This window comes from Schistocerca piceifrons, chromosome 5 (assembly GCF_021461385.2).
Source record: "Schistocerca piceifrons isolate TAMUIC-IGC-003096 chromosome 5, iqSchPice1.1, whole genome shotgun sequence".
Classification (NCBI taxonomy): domain Eukaryota; kingdom Metazoa; phylum Arthropoda; class Insecta; order Orthoptera; family Acrididae; genus Schistocerca; species Schistocerca piceifrons.
In genome coordinates, this window is record NC_060142.1 from 336,864,691 (window position 1) to 336,883,881 (window position 19,191).

The 19,191-nt window shown below is 39.5% G+C and overlaps 1 protein-coding gene across 1 annotated transcript in view; it reads left to right on the forward strand.

Annotated features, from left to right (window-relative positions):
- The window catches only part of LOC124798031 (protein XRP2-like), a 50,899-nt gene that overhangs the window by 6,964 nt on the left and 24,744 nt on the right, over positions 1 to 19,191 (forward strand). Inside the window, exon 6 of the mRNA XM_047261247.1 lies at positions 13,645 to 13,800. Coding sequence (XP_047117203.1) covers positions 13,645 to 13,800 — 156 coding nt within the window. The remainder of the gene's footprint in view (positions 1 to 13,644; positions 13,801 to 19,191) is intronic.

Consider the following 19,191-nt stretch of genomic DNA (forward strand, 5'->3'; position numbering starts at 1 on the left):
TTGGTATGGAGGTGTGTGTCTAAATGTGTTTATATTTACTTTGTCCCCACCAAAAACCCCCAATTTCCCACGCTTGTCCCGTTGGTGTCATTAGTTTTTTTGTGGAACATGTGTGTGTTGGTTTTTCGATATTTCCATGTTTGTTATCATGTTTACATAATGACGTCATAGGTGCCATATTGGAGTCGTGGTGGATGGTGTGACGTCATGGGTCAAAGCAGATGGGTGGAATCGAACGCTTCTGTATTTCACTTCCCCTTACCCCCCCCCCCCCCCCCCTCCCCAATACTACCTAAGCCAGTCAACTGTGGTATAACTTTTTTAATCATCACCACCAGTATGATCATCATTTGTATGCCCACTAGCTATTCTTCCTTCCTGATACTCCTCCCATAGCATGTCATCATCTATGTGATCCACAGCATTGAATATGTAGCACTTTTTGAATTATTGTAAAGAAGACATATTATAAGTTGCAGACAGGCACAATTAAGACACTTACTTAAACCTTTCAGCCACAACCTTCATCAGTAACAGAGAGACATACACACCATTCGTACACAGAAGCAAACACACGTCATACACACGTGACCACAAACTCCAGCATCTCAGGCTGAAATGCCAAGATGCTGGAGTTGGTGGTCATGTGCGCATGTGCAAACCACTTTCACCCTAGCATCACGTCATTTCTCATCCGTCTTTTTCTTGGCAGCTAAAGATGAGTCCAGCAGCCATGAACACTTTCAACACCCTTCACATCAATAGTAACTTTTGATGGCATTCCAAAATAAACAGGGCTCTGATCAGCGTGGCCCATGTGGCTAAGCAAATCATTGTCCCATTTCCTTAGATTGGTCATGTTGTTGTTGTTGTGGTCTTCAATCCTAAGACTGGTTTGATGCAGCTCTCTATGCTACTCTATCCTGTGCAAGCTTCATCTCCCAGTACTTACTGCAACCTACATACTTCTGAATCTGCTTAGTGTATTCACCTCTTGGTTTCCCTCTGCGATTTTTACCCTCCACACTGCCCTTCAGTGCTAAATTTGTGATCCCCTGATGCCTCAGAACATGTCCTACGAACAAATCCCTTCTTCTAGTCAAGTTGTGCCACAAACTCCTCTTCTCCCCAATTCTATTCAGTACCTCCTCATTAGTTATGTGATCTACCCATCTAATCTTCAGCATTCTTCTGTAGCACCACATTTCGAAAGCTTCTATTCTCTTCTTGTCCAAACTATTTATCGTCCATGTTTCACTTCCATACATGGCTACACTCCATACAAATACTATCAGAAATGACTTCCTGACACTTAAATCTAAACTCGATGTTTCAAATTTCTCTTTTTCAGAAACGCTTTCCTTGCCATTGACAGTCTACATTTTATATCTTCTCTACTTCGACCATCATCAGTTATTTTGCTCCCCAAATAACAAAACTCCTTTACTACTTTAAGTGTCTCATTTCCTAATCTAATTCCCTCAGCGTCACCCGACTTAATTCGACTACATTCCATTATCCTCGTTTTGCTTTTGTTGATATTCATCTTATATCCCCCTTTCAAGACACTATCCATTCCGTTCAACTGCTCTTCCAAGTCCTTTGCTGTCTCTGATAGAATTACAATGTCATCAGCGAACCTCTTAGTTTTTATTTCTTCTCCATCGATTTTAATGCCTACTCCAAACTTTTCTTTTGTTTCCTTTACTGCTTGCTCAATATACAGATTGAATAACATCGGGGAGAGGCTGCAACCCTGTCTCACTCCCTTCCCAACCACTGCTTCCCTTTCGTGCCCCTCGACTCTTGTAACTGCCATCTGGTTTCTGTACAAATTGTAAATAGCCTTTCGCTCCCTATATTTTGCCCCTGCCACCTGTAGAATTTGAGAGTATTCCAGTCAACATTATCAAAAGCTTTCTCTAAGTCTACAAATGCTAGAAACGTAGGTTTGCCTTTCCTTAATCTTTCTTCTAAGATAAGTTGTAGCGTCAGTATTGCCTCACATGTTCCAACATTTCTACGGAATACAACTGATCTTCCCCGAGGTCGGCTTCTACCAGTTTTTCCATTCATCTGTAAAGAATTCACGTATTTTGCAGCTGTGACTTATTAAACTGATAGTTCAGTAATTTTCGCATCTGTCAACACCTGTTTTCTTTGGGATTGGAATAATTATATTCTTCTTGAAGTCTGAGGGTATTTCGCCTGTCTCATACATCTTGCTCGCCAGATGGTAGAGTTTTGTCAGGACTGGCTCTCCCAAGGCCGTAAGTAGTTCTAATGGAATGTTGTCTACTCCCGGGGCCTTGTTTCGACTCAGGTCTTTCAGTGCTCTGTCAAACTCTTCACCCAGTATCGTACCTCCCATTTCATCTCCATCTACGTCCTCTTCCATTTATATAATATTGTCCTCAAGTACATCATCATTGTATAGACCCTCTATATACTCCTTCCACCTTTCTGCTTTCCCTTCTTTGCTTAAAACTGGGTGTCCATCGAAGCTCTTGATATTCATACAAGTGCCTCTCTTTTCTCCAAAGGTCTCTTTAATTTTCCTGTAGGCAGTATCTATCTTGCCCCTAGTGAGATAAGCCTCTACATCCTTACATTTGTCCTCTAGCCATCCCTGCTTAGCCATTTTGCACTTCCTGTCGATCTCATTTTTGAGACGTTTATGTTCCTTTTTGCCTGTTTCATTTGCTGCATTTTTATATTTTCTCCTTTCATCAATTAAATTCAATATTTCTTCTGTTACCCAAGGATTTCTACTAGCCCTCGTCTTTTACCTACTTGATCCTCTGCTGCCTTCACTACTTCATCCCTCAGAGGTACCCATTCTTCTTGTACTGTATTTCTTTCCCCCATTCCTGTTAATTGTTCCCTTATGCTCTCCCTGAAACTCTGTACAACCTCTGGTTTAGGCAGTTTATCCAGGTCCCATCTCCTTAAATTCCCATCTTTTTGCAGTTTCTTCAGTTTTAATCTACAGTTCATAACCAATAGATTGTGGTCAGAGTCGACATCTGCCCCTGGAAATGTCTTACAATTTGAAGCCTGCTTCCTAAATCTCTTTCTTACCATTATATAATCTATCTGATACCTACTAGTATCTCCAGGATTCTTCCATGTATACAGTGAAACCTCTTTATAACGGTCCTCCATATAATGTTTTCCTCTATGTTACATCTGTTTTTTTCAGTCCCGGCTAAGCCCATATAAACAATGTTAAATTTTCCTCTTGACTGCGTTTCCTCTATATTGCAATTTCCTCCATGTAATGCTTATATTTTTGGAACCCTGGTCAGTTATTTACCTCTTTATAACGTTTAAGTGACTTAGATGCATCGTTTTCCATTCTGTGGATTCACAGTTTGCACCGGCTCGGAAAGCCCGCGCTCAGCGTGTTTCATATGTCAGCGGCAGAACCTGGTCATGTGATATATGACGCACATTCTACTTGCGATCTTTTTAGCGCCATTTACTTTCACCCATCCACCTAATGGGCCTCATGTTTTAATTACAAAAAACTAATCATTTGATACATTGATGATTTGCAATGAATATCATATTACAGTGTTGTGAAAATTTAAAATGTCATCTATGGCACCATTTGTCAAAGCTGATTAGTGGTATCCCGATCTTCAGTAATGCCCTATAATTATTATTTGGAAGTCTTCCTGTTTATAGTGTTTTCGTCTATACAGTGTTCAGAATTTGTGGTCCCTCGAAATACGTTATATAGAGGTTTCACTGTACAACCTTCTTTTATGATTCTTGAACCAATTGTTAGCTATGATTAAGTTATGCTCTGTGCAAAATTCTACCAGACAGCTTCCTCTTTCATTTCTCTCCCCCAATCCATATTCACCCACTATGTTCCTTTCTCTCCCTTTTCCAACTCTCGAATTCCAGTCACCCATGACTATTAAATTTTCGTCTCCCTTCACTACCTGAATAATTTCTTTTATCTCATCATACATTTCATCAATTTCTTCATCATCTCCAGAGCTAGTTGGCATATAAACTTGTACTACTGTAGTAGGCGTGGGCTTCGTGTCTATCTTGGCCACAATAATATGTTCAGTATGCTGTTTGTAGTAGCTTACCTGCACTCCTATTTTTTTATTCATTATTAAACCTACTCCTGCATTACCCCTATTTGATTTTGTATTTATATCCCTGTATTCACCTGACCAAAAGTCTTGTTCCTCCTGCCACCGAACTTCACTAACTCCTACTATATCTAACTTTAATCTATCCATTTCTCTTTTTAAATTTTCTAACCTACCTGCCCAATTAAGGGATCTGACATTCCACGCTCCGATCCGTAGAACGCCGGTTTTCTTTCTCCTGATTACGATGTGCTCTTGAGTAGTCCCTGCCCAGAGATCCGAATAGGGGACTATTTTACCTCCGGAATATTTTACCCGAGAGGACGCCATCATCATTCAGCCATACAGTAAAGCTGCATGCCCTCGGGAAAAGTTACGGCTGTAGTTTCCCCTTGCTTTCAGCCGTTCGCAGTACCAGCACAGCAAGGCCGTTTTGGTTAGTGTTACAAGGCCAGGTCAGTCAATCATCTAGACTGTTGCCCCTGCAACTACTGAAAAGGCTGCTGCCCCTCTTCAGGAACCACACATTTGTCTGGCCTCTCAACAGATACCCCTCCATTGTGGTTACACCTACGGTACGGCCATCTGTATCGCTGAGGCACGCAAGCCTCCCCACCAACGGCAAGGTCCATGGTTCATGGGGGGGAGATTGGTCATACAACACTGATATATAAATCGTTTTCCATCAGCCATAGCGGAAAGTTGCAGAGCTAGCACTGTTTTGCATCACAATGTAAGCCCCCATCCTCTTCGTCATCCTTCTGCATCAGGCACAACTTGGTTTGAATTCCATTACACATGTAGTTGGAAAATCCTCTTTACCTCCTGTGCCTTCATTTGAAGAATTTGTCAAGTAATCAGTGAGCCTTCACTGTGTTTCTCTAGTACATGCTGAACAACTTGCTTCTTCAGTTCAGGAAACCCTGCCCCTCTTCAGTCCCCTGAAAGTTTGGCATGTGGAACTGCTTTCTTCAGTTTATTCTTTATCTGATACCACCTAAAGACATTCATTTTTGTGACACCAAGTTGTCTTCCTGTTTCACAGTTATTTGTGGGCTTTGCTTCATGATTCACTATTCAATCAGTATTTTATGCATTTATGCAATTGTGAACTGTGATCTTGTAGATCTATATTTCACAGCAGAATCATGGCTGCTATTTTCACCCATTATTGAGTCCTGCAGTTTACAGTTCTGACAATCTGAGCAAACTGAATCATAATAGTATGTTCTGCTCTCAGCTCCCTACAGCTGTATTGGTTGTAATCTTACCTGCTTGGGCTAATACTGCCACCAGCGTAGAAAAAACAATGGTGCTGTAGAGTAGTAGTAGCTTTAATCTTTTGTTTCAAGTGTTCTTTGTGAACAAATTTTTGTTAGCATTAATTTATCTCCTATAGAAATGTATATCATCATTGGATATTTGTCCGATTTTAAAGGCAATTAAGTTCTAACAAAAAATGAATTGAAATGAACTGCAGTTTAAAACATAATAGGTGTCCAGAAAAAGCCAAGGTGCACATTCACACAGTTAGCTGTGCAGTGAAATTTTCTGCCCACTAACTGCTTCCCTCCTCATATTTGTCTTAGTGCTCCACCAGACTGGTGTTGCTGTTCCTCCTCCAGCCCTTCTAAAATCTTCTAATTAAATGTGTAAGTGACCTCTTTTTGCCAGTTTAATCTGTAAAAGTAAGACAATCCATACATTAACCTAGTACAAAGCATAAAAGCATTGACTGCAGTAAAAGTTCAGTCTGTGAAGGTAAGACAAACCTTCATTTTTTAGTGACAGATTTGGGAAAAAAACTCATCTTATAGCCATGTAAATACAGGATGCACTATAGCTCAAAAAAGAGTTTATCCAGAAACTAACAAGTTTTCAGTCGGTTTATGTGCGTGTTGACAGTCTTAACGCACCTACTATTCAGTAAATTGTTACCTTTCCTCCAAAATTATTTATGTTCTGCCAGAACATTCCATACCTCATGTATCATAGTGGTGATTTGTGTTTTAAGTCAGGAAAGAGTAGTGAAAGGACGCCCACGTTCAGCGTCATATTCTTCAATCCAACATGGAGTTCATTACAATAATATCAAAATGCTCATATTGCATATGTAGCAAAAAATATGAATACACCTACTTAATATGTAAGTTGTGAAATGCAAATCTTTTTGCTAGTGGTACCTGTTATTTGTTGATCACTCAGTTGTGACCATCTCACCAGCTCACAGTATCAGTCATGAGGGCACACAGTCAGTGAGCAACTTTACACAATTTCATATTTAGTGATCTTGTCAACCACTCTGGGGAAACTAACGGAGTAACTGATATTTTATGAGTGTCGTACAGCAAATTCATGTAGGGCTGGTGGCCTGTAGTGTGTTCTTAAATGTTGTAACAAAAATAATTTGGGAGTGGTGACTTTTGTAAAAATAATGAATCATTAGTACAACTGAGGAGCGCTGTGAAAAGTGAAAGTTGAGATGTTCCAGTGACTGGTACTTGCCAGCATATTCTGCACTTTGATATCTGATTATGCAATACAACAGTAGTTAACCTAGAAGCATACCCCTGATGACCTTATGCAGTAGACAGTGTCAATGTACTTTGACTCTCTCATCTGTAACTGGTGTAGATTACCATTATAAACAATCTAGTTGGTACTACTAGCTTATCAGTTGGGTGATAGACACGTATTAAAAAGTCTCGCCAAATGAAGTGGGACAGTGATAAGTCACCAGACTTGCATTTAGGAGGACAGTGGTTCAAATCCCGATCTGTCCATCATGAGTTAGGTTTTCTGTGGTTTCCATAAGTCTTAAGGCAAATGCCAAAATGGTTCCCTTCAAAAAGACTGTGTGCTCCATCTCCAATGACCTTGTAGTTGACATGACATTAAACCTTAATCTTCCGTCTTTCCTTATTAAATGTATTTTGGCTTAACAACTTGTCAGCTTTCCATTACTCAGTTTGTATTTTTCATCAACACTTTGGTGTTATTTATCCATCACAGAAGGTGTCAAAATGGCAGACGAGTGATGGAAATTGTATGGTCTGGGGTATGTTTAAGTGACAGGAACTGGGACTTCTAATACCTGTAGGGAAATTCGTGGAAGATTTACAATACTGCCAATATGTAGAGCAGAATGCAGCTGACAATGTTGCAAATTTACCCAAACAGAGGGGTATTTTTCATGGTAAGTACAAATTGTGCTATGCTACATATTTCATACAGGAATTGTTCAAAAATTCTTTATCAGTTAGAATGGTTTCTGAATTCTTCATGTCTTAATCCTACTAAATGCATCTTGTCATAATCCACACATGTTCCATTCTTGGCATGTTGTATATTCCGCCATGAATACATTCCTCGTAGTTGTTAGTCTAGGATTTTTTCAGTCATTGTACAAGTTTCTGCCCTCACCTACCACCTTTCACGAACTCTAGCTGTCACTCATTACACTTCCACCTAGCTAACAGACCATATTGTTTGCAACGAGCCTGTCATGCCCACTCTGGCTATGGTGATGTGAGATGGTTTACCACATGAGGGGCCATCACTGATGACACAGTTATTGCAGGTTTTTGTTCTGTGGTTGAGAAGGGTGGGGGGGGGGGGCAATTTCCGTTGTTTGATGTTTGTCTTTGAAGTGACAGATTTACTGTTGGGCCTCTTGTGGCAAGTGCAAGTGGGACCTACTCACCTAATTATTAAGTCATGCCAAAGCAGTCACTTTAACTGCATGAGCTTTACAACCTAAGGATGGGAAGCTGTGTTACATCGAATTACGTCATTGCTTTGGTATAGGATGAACATTTGATCACTTGAATTTCTTCTCTAGAAAGAATGGGCATTGTTTACTCCATGTTCAATATTTTTTCTGAATAATTAATATAGTTTTCAAGACATGTATGCAGTACCATGCTAATGAAAATCTGTACAATATTTACCACAAGCTCCTCGACCGTACATTCCAAAATTGTGTTGTCAAACCTGTGGCACTTGTAACAACTCTTTGGGTGGAGGAAGTGCAGATGTAATTTCATATGTAAAAACTTGTAACAATAAATTCATTGAGTACAGGAGAAATGAAAGCCGTAGTTTGCGTTTCACCTTCCTCTTCCCCCCCTCCCCCCACTCCCCCACTTCTGTGACTTCTTTATACTTCCATCCTTATTGGAGCTTGGAGTTCTGTACAGCTCATGTGTACTGTAGCTTTCTATGCTACAGAATTTTTGTTATTATTTTTATTATTATTGTTGTTGGCTATTGTCCAAGAGTTTTATTTCTGACAAGATTATTTTCGCTTCCAGGACGATACCAGTGTGTATGGACATGATTGTATGTGGAATGGCACCTGTCAGTTAGCAAATGTGGGGTCCATAGAAAGTTATTGAGCTCTGCTAGTAAGGCTCTTTCTGGCTCAGTGACTTGATTTAGTGTAAAGCATTTATATTAATTTTGTCTGATCCATTACTCTTATACTCTACTATAAGATAGCTACTAAACAGTTTTGTGATATTTCAGTTATTTTCCATTCCATGCACTCTCAATTTCAGTGGTGGCAAAGGTACTGGGGAAGAGTGTGGTAAGTAGCAGTCTATCCTCTTCATGACATTGTCAATTTATGTCAAAATATAACCGTGAGTTGACATTCACTCACGTCCTGTTACTGAAAGAATACCAGCTTCTGCTCCAGTCCAGTTAAAAGCTGAACTGAGATTACATGACTGTTGTAATTTTTTTCTCTTACTCTATCTTCTTTCTACACTTGTGAGACATTCTTTTGCTGATGATACTAGGTAACTACAGATTCTACAAATTTATTCAAACTCTAAGACCTGATTGTACAGTATGTTGCCTGACAGTATAATCAGTTTCACAAGACATTGCCCACTAATCCTCTTCACAGCAGTAGCACACTGAGAGAGTGCCTGATTGTTAACAAAGAACTGTTTTGTCAATTTTGTCCTGTTCATAATTTGAATGATATACAAACTTAATATTCACATGCTGTAATTGTAAATTATGTCAGTGAATATTTTTTAACTGCTGTACTGTGTATTTGAAAAAAACCATGATTTTTTGCCCTGGTCATAGCTTCAGAGAGTGCAAATCAAATCCACTTTCTTAGCTTGCTTCACCCCATATCTTGACAAGTTTCAATTAATCATACAGCAGCCACTGCGGACAAAGAACTTCTTATCTCTAATATTGCATTATTGTTCTCTTTGTAAATGTGGTAAAATTCTGTGACTTCCTATTTGCAGAAGTTATTTAAGCATCAGGTGCCATATTTAGAAAGAATGGATTTCAGATCCATGTCTGGCATCCTAATTTAGGTTTCCTGTGGTTTCCCTAAAAGAGTTCAGGCAGATACTGAAGTGGTACACTAATTGGGGCATCTGCTGCTTTCTCCCTTAATCTTTCTCCAACAGAGCTAAACCTCCAACTGTAATGGCCTCAACATCAGTGTGTCATTGAACTCTATTCCTCATTCCTGTCCTGATTGAGAAAGAAACTAGTCACTGAACACCAAATACTGAACCTTCTGTTTCTAGGTTAGATGATGATGTGGTATCCATTGACATCAGACTTCCTCAGCATGTTGACCCTCAAGGAAGATCTTAAGAAATGGCTGCCAATCCAGTCCTAAGAGTGCATGGGATGTGCTGGTAGGTGCAGTGGCCATCCTCTTCAGTCTTTCTCTTAAACACAATGAATGACAACTGCTTCGAAAGAAAGAAAATCACCAAGTGCCAAATGTCAGCTCTTGAGTCACTGTTCTGCACTCTAATAAACTTTGAAATAACCAAATATTAAAATATAATTGCATGGAAATGCTCCCATATCATAACTGATATTGACTGAATAATGTATGAGCCTGACAGTTGAGTCTCTTCGACACTTTCAGTAACTGCACTTTCATCTGTTTACATTGTACATTATCACTTCTTCTTCCAGCAGTTTCCAGGCACACAGCTGAGAAGTTATTTCTCCATAAAATTTCAGCAGAATAATTGAAAAACCTAATTATAGCTCTGCTGCATGCTCAAACCTGATAGATCATTCAGCTTGCTGGAAAAACTGAAATACACATACAACTTCTCTTTCTTGGAAGTGAGACACTTGTCCGTAATTTAGTCAGTCAGTCATACTTGCAGATGATACGTGTTCCTACAACTTGTGAAATTCCTGCCTATACAAAAAAAAAAATAATGTTGTATATTCTAAAGACTGTACGTAGTGTAGATCAAGGAACTTTATATCTCATAAAATACACAGATGTGTTTGATAGAGACTAGAGTCACACATTACTTATAAGTCCAATCAAAACTACTTGGATCCTGAATCATGGGTCTGGCACTTTATTTTGTATTTCATCACTCATCATACCCCCTCCCCCCCCCCCCCCCCCCCCCACACACACAATGATGCTAATGAAATACATGCATTTCATACAGGGCACTAACCAAACACTACTGGGTACTTCTGCACAAGATATGATTCAGTGTCATCTATGCAGTTGTCATAATTACAGAGATTGGCTTACAGTAGATAAGCTCGCACGACATTGCGTGAAGTCATATTTTCAAAGATGGCAATTCATTGTTGTAACTGGGTCACCACAGTCATAACTAGAGCTGCTTCACACAGTGTTGTGCTTTAGTGCAATTATTAGTGTATGAACTTCAATTGTAGAAGGTTGTAGGTTCGGAGCCCATCAAGGTAGTGAAGTTATTTTCATTCCTAAATCCAATCAAAAAGGATTTTATTATTATTTTCATTCAATTAATTTGTTTAAAAGTATCATTCTTTTTCATTTGGAATCTGGCTGTATCGCCTACAATCTACAACCAAGTGCCATGAGGATTGCTCAGTGGTTGGTAACGGAGCAGCCTTTGTAGCAAGTGTGAGAATAGTTTTAGGTAACCAGTGATAGCTAAAAATTACAGTTTGCTTTTAACGTTGAAACTGAACCTTTTCTGTCTACAGTTTACTAGTAGATGTTAGCTTTAATTCTGGTGAACAAAGTGATCATGATTGTAGTTCTGCAGCAGATTATTGACCTCTGTTTTCTCAGATACATTACACATCATACGGTTGTGGTTAGCTTAGGACATGAGTTTAAACTCGAGGCTACAAAACCTGTTGTCTGGCGCAGTTTAGTCACTGGTCTCTTAAAATCAGCTGTCAACAGAACAACTTGCATTTCCAACATACCTCATAGTGGTCACTTCGAACATTGCTCCACATTACACATTGTGAAGTGAAGTGACCCACCATGTTTGTATGTCAACTATAAATGAGCAAGTGAAGGCTGTGTTTAGAAAGTCAGCCAGTACTCAGCACGATAACCAGTCCATGTGAGGGTCACTGGTACCTGCACAGTAATAGCCCCCTGACTGATGATACCCAACACTTACCTTCCTGCACATGCTGAGAGTATGTGCTTGTATGTGTGATGGGGGTGGGGGGTGCTGGGGGGAGGGGGGGGGGGGGTGAGGCAACAGGACTCCGGACACTGTCAATCCAGCCAAGTGAGCATTTCTCTGACTGGGTGCCATCTTGTGGAGGGGGGGGGGGGGGGGGCACCGCGTCAGGGGTGGGAAACACAACTTAATAATGTTAGACCATGACTTCTACTTCTTCAAGAAGCAAATCTCCCTCAAAAGCGACGGTGATTGCTCTGGTGTCAACCTGATTGTCTGACAGGGCTTGATGTATACAATCTGTGAAATGCACCCCTCATTTCTCCAAGTTTTCATGTTATTCTTCGTTAATCTTCCGTGTTACATTGTACTGTAACATCGAACCCCTTAACATGTTCAGGTTCGTATTGGACCGTATAGTAACAAGTACATCACCACGTTCTTTTACAACAGAGTAATGCTTGGCACCGGGTACGATCAGTTTAGTAGATAGAAAGGATCCTCCATCTGCTCAAGGGGAAGTAAGTTCCTGCAATTTGCTTGATTTTACTTTCGTCCTATGACATGACCAAGAAGTGACTCCCCCCCCATACCATAAACGTTCATACACACTTTATTTCCTGCTATTTTGATGGCTATTTTACTTGGCAAACATTGTTTGATTTGAGAATGGGCGTAGCTCGAAACCAGTCAGCAACTAAGTAAACTTCCATTTTAGTTGCATCTCTGGCTCTCTCTTTTTGCATCATACACTTTTATCTCCTTTTATACAGGGTGATTCAAAAAGAATACCACAACTTTAAAAATTTGTATTTAATGAAAGAAACATAATATAACCTTCTGTTATACATCATTACAAAGAGTATTTAAAAAGGTTTTTTTTTCACTCAAAAACAAGTTCAGAGATGTTCAATATGGCCCCCTCCAGACGCACGAGCAATATCAACCCGATACTCCAACTCGTTCCACACTCTCTGTAGCATATCAGGCATAACAGTTTGGATAGCTGCTGTTATTTCTCGTTTCAAATCATCAATGGTGGCTGGGAGAGGTGGCCGAAACACCATATCCTTAACATACCCCCATAAGAAAAAATCGCAGGGGGTAAGATCAGGGCTTCTTGGAGGCCAGTGATGAAGTGCTCTGTCACGGGCTGCCTGGCGGCCGATCCAACGCCTCGGGTAGTTGATGTTCAGGTAGTTACGGACAGATAAGTGCCAATGTGGTGGCGCTCCATCCTGCTGAAATTGTGGAATTTGCAGCTCTCTGCTAGCTCTGCGAGTCGATTTTCCTGGGCTGCGAACAAATGCTTGCTGGATGCGTGCTACATTTTCATCACTCGTTCTCGGCCGTCCAGAACTTTTCCCTTTGCACAAACACCCATTCTCTGTAAACTGTTTATACCAATGTTTAATACACCACCTATCAGGAGGTTTAACACCATACTTCGTTCGAAATGCACGCAGTACAACTGTCGTCGATTCACTTCTGCCGTACTCAATAACACAAAAAGCTTTCTGTTGAGCAGTCGCCATCTTAGCATCAACTGACGCTGACGCCTAGTCAACAGCGCCTCAAGCGAACAAATGTACAACTAAATGAAACTTTATAGCTCCCTTAATTCGCCGACAGATAGTGCTTAGCTCTGCCTTTTGTCGTTGCAGAGTTTTAAATTCCTAAAGTTGTGGTATTCTTTTTGAATCACCCTGTATTATTTCTCATGTCAGGCATCAGTATTGCTTTCAGTGCCTCAGTTTTACCACTCCTACATACTAACACAATTTGCTCAAGTTTCTGGCTGATGTCACTAACTCCGTATGGCATACCTGTTGAATGAGGGACTGATGACTTTGCTGTTTGATCCCTTAAACAACCCACCATAACTAACCTGTGTAACCCTCATCCCAAACATGCACTTTGCTTGACCTAGAACTACTACTACTACTACTACTACTACTACTACCACCACCACTGAAGCTATATTAATTTTCTCTGTGCTTATGTTGAATGGTTGAATGAGTCCCGTTGTATCGTAATAAGTATAAATATCATCTTTGTTATAAGTGTTATCACTTATTTTTGTGATATTGTTCCAGGCTGATTGTTTGTTACTTCTGAGCAAGGAGGTTCAGTTGAGTACAGCCGAAGCGGAGAAAGTTTTTAGGTCAACTTCTTACAACAGCATCATTCAGAGAGGCCCTGTTGTTGGTCTCCATTATTGTGGACCTGAATGCATTTCTTCATGTCAACAAGTAAGTTTCCCCACACCCACTTCAGTAGTGATTTTATATAACTGTTTTGTATTAACTGTTTACTCACTCTACTGTAATTTCTGCATGTCATAAACATTACAATGTAATTTGAGTACTGTTTTCTATCATAGACTTTTTTGTGTTCCTTAAACCTTCTTGCCGTTATGTGGCAAGGGCTGTTAGGTGTGATAACTCTAAGCTGCTTGGTACTCTAAGCTTCTTGGTAATTGCTTGGCTATAATAGGGCCACATTTCAATTACTTGGTTATAACAGAACTTCAATAAAATTGTACTGTTGTGCATGAATGATAACTTTTATGAACATAATGAATAGAAAAATTATCAAGTTCGAAAAACCTTCTCATTGCATTAACGTTTAATAACTGATCACCATATTAAGGCTGGATCTGTCACTGAAGCTGGTACACAGGCAACTAGATAACACAGTGTTAATGTGTATACTCAAAAAATGCTGCAGGAAAGTTGCTTGAAGAGTAAACACTACATACTTGTTTCTGCAGGGATTCATCAACTGGTCTTGTAGTGACTCTGTCATGATAAGAAGCATCATATGTTAAAAACAGTATAAGAGAAGTTATGGTAATAACATGTATACCATAAACCAGAGTGAAAAAAGCCTGTCTGTCATGACACTATTTTTGTCAACTTTCAGTTAACCTATACTGACCTACTAGTAAACACACTGGACTCACATTTGGCTGGATGACAGTTCAAATACGCATCTGACCATCCAGATGTAGGTTTTCCTTGGTTTCCCTAAATCATTCCAGGCAACTGCCGAAGTGGTTCCTTTGACAAGGGCTTACCCAACTTCCTTCCCTGTCATTTCATAATCGCATTTCATAATCGACCTTTGTTGACAGGGTTTTAAACTCTAATCCTCTTCCTCTTCTACTAATGAAGATGTAGAATGGCATTGATTTTTTAAAAACATCTGTAATAACAACTAGAATCTCATTCAGACCTTCATGAAAGACTACATGTTTTAACAGTGAAGTATTGTGGGAACAACGATAAAGGTGAAAGGACTCTGTTTTCGTGAAGTTCATATACCACTACTCATTTGAACCTGTCAGTGGTAGTATGTTCGGTTGGTGCATAATTTCATAGCATTTTTCCATAAATTTAATAAACACAACAGCTACACAACACAGACTTTAGGCATCAGTTATTATTATTATTATTATTATTATTATTATTATTATTATGTCTGAAATATGGTGGTGACAAAATTGTGAAACTGATAACACAGCTCTTCAACAAAATGATACATGGAGATTCAATACCCAACAGATGAAGCTAGGTTACATTAGTACAATATTTAAGAAAGGGGATCGCAAAATTTGTTCAAACTATCGAGGAATTTGTGTTACAAACACATTAATGAGAATTTTTGCGAAAGTAATTAAAAACAAACTGGATAAAAATTGTAGAACCCAAGATGAACAATGTGGATTCACGGCTGGGAGATCTTGTGTAGACCATATTTTCACATTACGACAGATTTTGGAGAAACATAGGGAAAAATAAAAAAATATAGGATTAATTTTCATAGATCTAGAATAAGCGTATGATAATGTTCCAAGAAAATTACTATGGAGAGCACTACATATGGCAAACATAAACCCTTCCTTGATTAAAATAATACACCAGATGTACAGGGCTATTACAAATGATTGAAGCGATTTCATAAATTCACTGTAGCTCCATTCATTGACATATGGTCACGACACACTACAGATATGTAGAAAAACTCATAAAGTTTTGTTCGGCTGAAGCCGCACTTCAGGTTTCTGCCGCCAGAGCGCTCGAGAGCGCAGTGAGACAAAATGGCCGAGAAAGCGTATGTCGTGCTTGAAATGCACTCACATCAGTCAGTCATAACAGTGCAACAACACTTCAGGACGAAGTTCAACAAAGATCCACCAACTGCTAACTCCATTCGGCGATGGTATGCGCAGTTTAAAGCTTCTGGATGCCTCTGTAAGGGGAAATCAACAGGTCGGCCTGCAGTGAGCGAAGAAATGGTTGAACGCGTGCAGGCAAGTTTCACACGTAGCCTGCGGAAGTCGACAAATAAAGCAAGCAGGGAGCTAAACATACCACAGCCGACGGTTTGGAAAATCTTACGGAAAAGGCTAAAGCAGAAGCCTTACCGTTTACAATTGCTACAAGCCCTGACACCCGATGACAAAGTCAAACGCTTTGAATTTTCGGCGCGGTTGCAACAGCTCATGGAAGAGGATGCGTTCAGTGCGAAACTTGTTTTCAGTGATGAACCAACATTTTTTCTTAATGGTGAAGTGAACAGACACAATGTGCGAATCTGGGCGGTAGAGAATCCTCACGCATTCGTGCAGCAAATTCGCAATTCACCAAAAGTTAACGTGTTTTGTGCAATCTCACGGTTTAAAGTTTACGGCCCCTTTTTCTTCTGCGAAAAAAACGTTACAGGGCACGTGTATCTGGACATGCTGGAAAATTGGCTCATGCCACAACTGGAGACCGACAGTGCCGACTTCATCTTTCAACAGGATGGTGCTCCACCGCACTTCCATCATGATGTTCGGCATTTCTTAAACAGGAGATTGGAAAACCGACGAATCGGTCGTGATAGAGATCATGATCAGCAATACATGTCATGGCCTCCACGCTCTCCCGACTTAGCCCCATGCGATTTCTTTCTGTGGGGTTATGTGAAAGATTCAGTGTTTAAACCTCCTCTACCAAGAAACGTGCCAGAACTGCGAGCTCGCATCAACGATGCTTTCGAACTCATTGATGGGGACATGCTGCGCCGAGTGTGGGAGGAACTTGATTATTGGCTTGATGTCTGCCGAATCACTAAAGGGGCACATATCGAACATTTGTGAATGCCTAAAAAAACTTTTTGAGTTTTTGTATGTGTGTGCAAAGCATTGTGAAAATATCTCAAATAATAAAGTTATTGTAGAGCTGTGAAATCGCTTCAATGATTTGTAATAACCCTGTATAAAGATAACATTTGCCACGTGAAAGTTGGTAATAAACTTTCACAGAAATTTAGAACAAGCAAAGGCCTTTTACAGGGCTGTCCCATGTCCCCATCATTATTTAAAAACTATATAGATATTAGCCTTAGAACATGGTCTCGTAAATGTAATAGTATGAGATTAGAAATAAGAGATGGAGTTTACCTACATCATTTATTGTTTGCTGATGATCAAGTAGTCATAGCACAAGATGGGGAGGATGCTAACTATATGTGCAATCAACTAGCAGTAGCATACAAAACTTGGGGCTTGAAGATTAATTACCAAAAAACAGAATACTTGACTAATGATTCAGATGAGCTATACATTGAAGGAAAGAAAATCAAAAAGATAAACACTTTCTGTTATTTGGGATCCATTTTAGAAATCAAGGGAAAATCAGAGTCAGAAATCAATAAAAGAATTAGTTGCGGACGGAGGTTCATTGGGATGCTTAACTCGTCTTATGGAGCAGGAATGTAATGGGCAGAACTAAAAAATTAATATACAAATCCATATTAGAGTGTGTGGTTCTGTATGGAACGGAGACCTGGACAATTAACATGAAGTGTATTAAAAAATTACAAGCTGTAGAGATGGACTTCTGGAGAAGATCGGCAAGAATCTCCAGGAAAGAAAAGATAAGGAACACCGAAATAATAAGGAGAATGGAAATAAAAGAAAGAATATATGACGTAATGGATAGGAAGAAATTACAGTGGTACGGGCATGTACAACGAATGGAGAAAACCAGAATACCAAAATTGATACTGCAGTGGGAACCGGAGGGGAGAAGAAGAAGAGGATGACCTATGACCACCTGGCTCCAAAATGTACAGCACACAATGAGAAGAATGGGCGCAGAGGAAGAGTACACACAGGATCGAAACACCTGGAGGAATATTTTGAAAATTTATTGTTTGTATTGTAATTTCCAAGTAAATTGTTATGTTGGAGATAAGCCTCTGTAATGAGGAAAAGCTCAAAATAATAAAAAATTATGATTTTCAATTATTCCCATTTAAAGAGAGTGTTTGAACTTGAATTCCTTTATGATGATTGTTTATGTTTTTTCTGAGCCCAATTTTTTTTCATGTGTTCATTGTGTTGTTTCTTTCACTCCGCTGTCTATTTCTATCCTGGTCTCTTCTGTGTTGTGGTGTCAAATTTATGTTTTTTGATGATGTTCCTGAATTCAGTTCTATTTTCTGCATCATTTACTGTTATGTGTGCTTGTCTGAGGTCCTCTTCAACTTCTTTTATCCATTTTGTTTTTCCTCTGCCTGAGTTGATGACTTTAAGAATTTGCTTTGAAATTCTGTTTTCATTCATCCTGTGGATATGTCCTTAGAACTGCATTCTTCTTTTCCTTATTGTATCTGTAATCTTGTCTGTGTATTTATATAATCCTGATGTTGGTCTCTTCTTCCAGATTCCTTGCTCTTGTATTGGGCCAAAAATTTTCCTGAGAATTTTTCTTTCTTGTTTTTCTATTTCTTTGATTTTAGTTTGCCCACCTATTTGTGTTGCTTCAGATGCATAGAGAGCCTCCAGAAGTACGACAGTGTTGTAGTGCCTCAATTTTGCGTTAATGGATGTGGACTTTTTGTTATAATAGTTCCACGTGAGTATATATGCTTTCTGCAGTTTTTATATTTTTTCCTCATTGGCCTTTAGGTTGATCCCTCATGGCTGGATGATTTCTCCCAGGTACTTAAAATGTGGTACTTGTACAATTTTCCCATGGGTTGTCACAATAGGCAATTTGTCTCTGCGTTTTCTCATACAAGATTTGCAGGCCAGTTCTTTGTGCAATTTCCTGTAACTTCTCTATGGCGTTAGTGGCTTCTTTTCTATTATTTGTGAGGATTGCAAGATCATTTGCAAAAGCTAAACACTTCACATTGAATCTGTTATCTTTTCTAATGCCAATTTGGATTTCTTTGACTTCTTTTTCCCATGTCCTGATAATTTTTCCAAGAATGATATTAAAGAGTAATGGTGAAAGTCCGTCACCCTGTCGCACTCCAGTTTGGATTTCAAATGGTTCAGAGATATCCCCCATAAATTTAACCTTGGAGATTGTGTCAGTTAATGTTTTGCCGAATGATTGCTCTTGTGTTTCTGTCAATGCTGAATTCTTCCAGCGTGTTGCAGAGCACTACTCTGTCTATTGAGTCGTAAGCCTTTTTAAAATCTATGAAAGTGACCACTGTGTTTCAGGTGTTTCTCATCTGGAGAATCATTTTCAGATTCCAGATCTGCTCTATGCATGATTGTCCCTTGCGAAAACCAGCCTGGTATTCTCCTGTTTGTGGGTCAGCTTGTTCTTCTAATCTATTCATGAGAACTTTTGACA